Raw genomic sequence first — 6,278 nt, 5'->3', positions numbered from 1 at the left:
CAACATGAACAACAACGACCGTCAATCTAACAACAACATGAACAACAACGACCGTCAATCTAACAATAACATGAACAACAACGACCGTCAATCTAGCAATAACATGAACAACAACGACCGTCAATCTAACAATAACGACCGTCAATCTAACAACAACATGAACAACATCGACCGTCAATTTGACAATAACGACCGTCAATCTAACAACAACATGAACAACAACGACCGTCAATCTAACAACAACATAAACAACAAAGTCCGTCAATCTAACAACAACGTGAACAACAACGACCGTCACTCTAGCAACAACATGAACAACAACGACCGTCAATCTAACAATAACGACCGTCAATCTAACAACAACATGAACAACAACGACCGTCAATCTATCAATAACGACCGTCACTCTAACAATAACATGAACAACAACGACCGTCACTCTAGCAACAACATGAACAAAAACGACCGTCAATCTAACAATAACGACCGTCAATCTAACAACAACATGAACAACAACGACCGTCACTCTAGCAACAACATGAACAACAACGACCGACAATCTAACAACCACATGAACAACAACGACCGTCAATCTAACAATAACGACCGTCAATCTAACAACAACATGAACAACAACAATCGTCACTCTAGCAACAACATGAACAACAACGACCGTCACTCTAGCAACAATATGAACAACAACGACCGTCAATCTAACAATAACATGAACAACAACGACCGTCAATCCAACAATAACAACCGTCAATCTAACAACAACATGAACAAAAACGACCGTCAATCCAACAATAACGACCGTCAATCTAACAACAACATGAACAACAACAATCGTCACTCTAGCAACAACATGAACAACAAACGACCGTCACTCTCAACAATGAAACAAACGACCGTCATCTAACATAACATGAACAACAACGACCGTCAATCCAACAATAACAACCGTCAATCTAACAACAACATGAACAACAACGACCGTCACTCTAGCAACAACATGAACAACAACGACCGACAATCTAACAACCACATGAACAACAACGACCGTCAATCTAACAATAACATGAACAACAACGACCGTCAATCTAACAATAACAACCGTCAATCTAACAACAACATAACAACAACCACACGACCGTCAATCTAACAACAACGACCGTCAATCTAACAACAACGACCGTCACTCTAACAACAACAACAACAACGATCAAATATCGCATAATAGCAATGTAAACGCTCGTGAATCTAAAACCGAAGTTGCAAGCTTAAGAGACCGATCTGAAACCACTAACAAAGATAGACAACGAAACAACTACAACTACAAAAACTTCAACAACAGACGATTTAACAATCTCAAAAAATACAACCATCAAAACAAACTAGAGTGTGACCACGATCATATGCGATTCACCTTTAAACCATCATTTGGTCGGGATATCGAGATTGAAAGAGTGACATTGAGCAGTGATTCATGTAGGATGAGATACGATCGTATGAGAGATGAATACATGACTGTGACAAGCTATGAAGAATGTGGCACGGGAATGGAAGAGGAGGAGGAGAACATCGTTTTTATGGTAAGTTTTATAGAAATTACATTTGATTTTCATAGATATTTTTTATGATATAGAAAGAAAGGGCAGTTCTGTGTTGACAAAGCAGAACTTTCAACGGCACTAAAAACTAGATCTAGTGCTCGATGCATTGCACCAGTTACCATTAGGGTATCACTTTCAAAAAAACTCCGATCAAAGATTTTGCTTGGCTAAGATTGAGAAGCTGCTTCCAGGGTTTAAATACAGCTCAGTGACTGCAATATTCCTTCATTCTAGAATGTTGCAGGACGTGTAGGACGTAGGGTCTACGCCAATTTGCTTAGTTTCATTTAATTGTAGCCTCAGGATGCGGTGCAATGAGAAAAAATCTTCCATGTAAATTCATTAACTGTCTCCTAAAAAGCCGACCACGCCGCTATGGGTTGGTAGGTGTATTTGAACTATATATGCGTGTAAAGGACTATTCCTTCATTCTAGAACGTTGCACGCGTCATCTACCGCAACACTACCATTAAAAACGCCTTGATTGAACGTAAGAACATCTACAATATCGGATTAGAATGTCGATTGAAGAAAACTGCAGTCAACACGATCAAGGGAAACAGAGAAGATGATTCAGGAATGATCGTCAGTCCACAATCCTACGAAATCAATGATTATGCTAGTAAGTGGTATTTGTGACTCTATCTCTATATGTCACGACAAAATCTATTAGGGGGGGTGTTAAAATGTCAGACATGACGTTTAGTGTCGTGGTGGTACGCCCAAAAAGAACGAATCCAAGAACGAGGTTCAATGAAATGCTTCTAATACTACCCAGCTGGCACACAACGTTGTTTCAACGTTTATCTAACGTTCACAACATCCATATAACGTTAGATGAACGTTGAAACAACGTTGTGTGTCAGCTGGGTAGTCAAATGACTATAGTCTTACGGCTTGGGGACACGAAAAGTCTTTTTCGCGTTGGTGCAATGCAACATGCTCTATCCCACTAACACAAGAAAATGCGTGTCCCATGGTTTCTTTTTTTGTTTCATGGGACAAAAAGTGAGGGAAATACCCAAAAGACACAGAGATTTTGTCCCAGAGACAAAAGTGAGATATCACTTTTATTGGTAGAAAGAAAAATGGGTAGATACACGAGAAAGCTTTTCAGGTTGGTGACATGGAGCATGTCGCATTGCACCAACGTGAAAAAAACTTCTCGTGTCTCCCCAAGCCTTTACGTCAAATTTTGGATTTTTTTTATCATTTTGTCATTTTGTCATCTACAGCAGATCAAAGGCTTTAATTCCCGATTTCTATTTTCAGGAAGTACTGGAAACTTCAGAATTGATTTCCAAGTTTACAAATCAAACCAATACAACCACTCATACGGTGTTGAGGAATTCCCAATCTACTTGGGTATCAGTAACCGCATCTACTTTGAACTCTCCATGGATCAACCAGACTTGACACTCATTCCACATGAATGTTACGCCACTGCTGACCGAAGTTACCTATCCAGACCGCGATATCACATCATTGAAGAAAGGTGAGAAATTGTGATTTTGCTAAATTACTCTTTTTATAAGAACAAACTATATAAGAACATAAAAGCTTCGATGGCCAAAATATTAAGGACATGTTATGCACATTTCAAGGCTTTGTGGACTCTGAAACACCCGATTTCTTAGGAAAATGGACAAGATTAACCCCAAAATGGTGAAAATAAAAATATTTTAGGCTTAAAACTCAAAAAGTAAAGAACATCCGAAAGCTTCGAAAATGTGGGGTTTTCTTATATAAAAGAACGTTTATGAACAGGCACGACACATAGAATAACAACAGGTACATCTGAAGTACCAGAATTATTGCGATCAAGCCATGATACTTTTGTTTTTCTTGCACCTATACTTATAACGAAATTTTGACTTTCAAATTGGTATCACGGCTTTATCATCGAAGAAGGGGCAGCGTTAAAATTACAACCAAAAACTTGCACACACCGTTGTTTCAACGTTCATCTTATGTTATATGGACGTTGTGAACATTAGATAAACGTTGAAATAACGTTGTGTGCAGCTGGGAAACTGTTGACCATACATATAATTTCTGTTAGATGGCGGGTGGGTAAGAAAAACTTATAAACACAGCAGATTCTATACAATTTGACCTCATTTTCGTTCCCCTTAAAATACACTCGTAAAGATAATTCCCTAATCCCAACATCTTTATAGAATTCGAAAGAATTAAATTTTCTGCTTATGGTTAAGATTAGCGAAACAGTGACCTTTCTGGTCTTAAAATCTTTAGATGTCCAAAAGACGAGACGTACGTCGAACACATGCAAGATGAGAATACCTACCGATTCAGTATCCAAGCTTTCACATTCAAGGACGGACAAGACAGCATTTATGTTCACTGTAAATCATACGTCTGCCAAAACACAAGCAACGAGCTGTGCAACTTTGGATGCAACAAAAATGGAAACAGCAACGACCGTTTCCAAAACAACAACATGAACAGCAACGACCGTTTCCAAAACAACAACATGAACAGCAACGACCGTTTCCAAAACAATAATATGAACCGCAACGACCGTTTCCAAAACAATAACATGAACAGCAACGACCGTTTCCAAAACAATAACATGAACAGCAACGACCGTTTCCAAAATAACAACAGGAACAGCAACGACCGTTTCCAAAATAACAACAGAAACAGCAACGACCGTTTCCAAAACAACAACATGAACCGCAACGACCCTAACAACTTCCTTTTAAGGAGATCAAGAAGAAGCGTAGAAGCAAATACAATTGGACAAATTCATGGTTTCATGACATCCACATTAGAAATCAAAGTCACAACCACCGGTAAAAATCTTATTCTTTTAACTAAACATTAGGGTTTTGTGTGTGAACGGAAATTAGCCAGGAAGCCATTCGGAATATCAGATAACAGAGCAGAACGAACCAAATAGCTTTGCACATGATGTCACTGATAAGAAGGCACACGACTTTTAACCCAAAAAGTTACCAAAAAATAATTTTATCCAAGCAATACCGATTTCTTATTCTTTTTTGTTATCTTGAATCACCGACCATGGGAAATGCGAATTGTCAGGAGGATTTGAGCAAAATCTTATTCAATACTCTCGGGTACCTAATAGCCGGGGGGTTGGAATAAGCGGGGGGGGGGGGTTAGAAAAAATCTCAAAACTTAATAAGCGGGGGGGTTGGAATAAAAATGTCCTGGGTGGAAAATTTTTGAAAAGGAGGCTAATACAGCTGAATTAGGACAAAAAAGGGAACTTTCAAAAACATTTTTCCAAAAATTAATAAGCGGGGGAGTTGGAATAAGAATGTCCTGGGTGGAAAATTTTCCAGTTCTGTGAGCCTTACAAAAAATTAACCCAAAAATTAAAAAGAAGCATCTTACAAGCATTTCAATTGGATGATCCACATTTTCAACTTTTATATTCCTTCATTTTTAGATAAGAAAGTCGCAGCCAGAATCGAAGTTACCGAGACATCCGAAGATAAATCCATCCTGAGCTATTTGCCATACCTCCAAATCCCATTGGTTTTACTAGTTGTCGGTGCCGTAGTAATGGCATGGAGATGTATCAAACGAAATAGAGCCGCATCTAAAGAAGTGAATTGAGAGAAAAAACTATTTGTTTACGATGTAAACTAAACTTTAACACAGGAGGATCTTGTTTAATGAAAATCGATCCTTATTGAAGATGGTCCAAGTCCAGCTAAATTGAAGGCATCTATAATGGTCTAATTTTAGCCAATCGTTTTCAGAAATTTAACCGACTTAGATGAATAAAATTTATAGTATTTTACAAAAGTTTACCAGTTTGTTAAAATTAGATAGTTTTTGTGTTTCTTTGAAATGTATTAAAGTGCCCATATTTATTTAGAAATATCTAGAAACATATATTTTGTTTTGAATGAAATATTATGAAAAAATTAATCTATACCTTTAGAGATTTTTCTCAAACTTTTTTGTTGAAAGAAACAAATTTAACTTGGCTAATCGCTATGGAGATGACGGCGCCTAGTCATTTCAAGAAACATTCCCTGTATCGAAAGTGAATAAAGACCTTAAACGAAAGAGAACTGTTAAACATTTACCGCATTACTTTAAATAAACACCTCCTGCTTTAAACGACCCTCGAATAATCCCTCCAACATCCCAAAAAAAATATATATATATTATTCGAAGTACGACCGGGTACCTACCTATAGGTTACCTGAGAGTAATACGGTAATAGAAAAATCTCAAGAGAGGTGTCAACGGGAGGGGGAGAGGGGAGGGGTGTACTCAGATATAAAAATGGGTGCTGAGTATGTGCAGACGATAGGGATCGATTTTCTCACTTACCAAATTCTCTTTAAGAGTTACAAAAATCAGAAAATCTTAAAGGAGTCCCTCTAAGGGTAGGAAATTCTCCAAAAAACGAAGAACTTTTTTTTCAAGATCCAACTAAGGGTCACTTTTTCATCAAAATTTGGCCTCTGTAAGGGTCGGTTTTGGCCAATATCCAACTACCCCGGCAATCAGGGCTTCCCGGTTCATTTAAATTATCACCCCACCCCCTGTATCAGGCGTCTGAGAGTAACAATCCCTAAAATTTCAATTTCATAGCTGTATCAAATCCTTACATGAAAAAAGTAAGACTAATTCATATAAAGCGCAATTTTGGGCCGTTTT

The 6,278-nt window shown here is 37.9% G+C and overlaps 2 protein-coding genes across 2 annotated transcripts; both read left to right on the top strand.

Annotated features, from left to right (window-relative positions):
• Positions 1-4: 4 nt before the first annotated feature.
• On the top strand, positions 5-919 carry LOC136810780 (GATA zinc finger domain-containing protein 14-like). Its single transcript, XM_067067381.1, has one exon. The coding sequence runs from the start codon at positions 5-7 to the stop codon at positions 917-919; it is 915 nt and encodes a 304-aa protein (XP_066923482.1).
• A 233-nt stretch (positions 920-1,152) lies between these two features.
• Positions 1,153-5,549, top strand: LOC136810736 (ZP domain-containing protein-like). The gene is made up of 5 exons (XM_067067338.1): positions 1,153-1,592; positions 2,049-2,235; positions 2,886-3,108; positions 3,870-4,429; positions 5,050-5,549. Exons 1-5 carry the CDS (start codon positions 1,416-1,418, stop codon positions 5,217-5,219), a joined length of 1,317 nt encoding a protein of 438 aa, XP_066923439.1. The 5' UTR covers positions 1,153-1,415; the 3' UTR covers positions 5,220-5,549.
• Positions 5,550-6,278: the final 729 nt, after the last annotated feature.

This window comes from Clytia hemisphaerica, unplaced genomic scaffold (assembly GCF_902728285.1).
Source record: "Clytia hemisphaerica strain Z4C2 unplaced genomic scaffold, Clytia hemisphaerica genome assembly, whole genome shotgun sequence".
Taxonomy (NCBI): domain Eukaryota; kingdom Metazoa; phylum Cnidaria; class Hydrozoa; order Leptothecata; family Clytiidae; genus Clytia; species Clytia hemisphaerica.
The sequence above is the reverse complement of the archived record's forward strand: the minus strand, read 5'-3'. Positions and strand labels throughout refer to the sequence as shown.

What these genes read in the sequence shown, in the direction of transcription:
- LOC136810780 (XM_067067381.1), top strand. Translation starts at nt 5, where the DNA reads ATGAACAACAACGACCGTCAATCTAACAACAACATGAACAACAACGAC.
- LOC136810736 (XM_067067338.1), top strand. Translation starts at nt 1,416, where the DNA reads ATGCGATTCACCTTTAAACCATCATTTGGTCGGGATATCGAGATTGAA. An exon ending in TATCACATCATTGAAGAAAG is followed by an intron (nt 3,109 to 3,869) that starts GTGAGAAATTGT and finishes TAAAATCTTTAG; the next exon opens with ATGTCCAAAAGACGAGACGT. An exon ending in AATCAAAGTCACAACCACCG is followed by an intron (nt 4,430 to 5,049) that starts GTAAAAATCTTA and finishes CTTCATTTTTAG; the next exon opens with ATAAGAAAGTCGCAGCCAGA.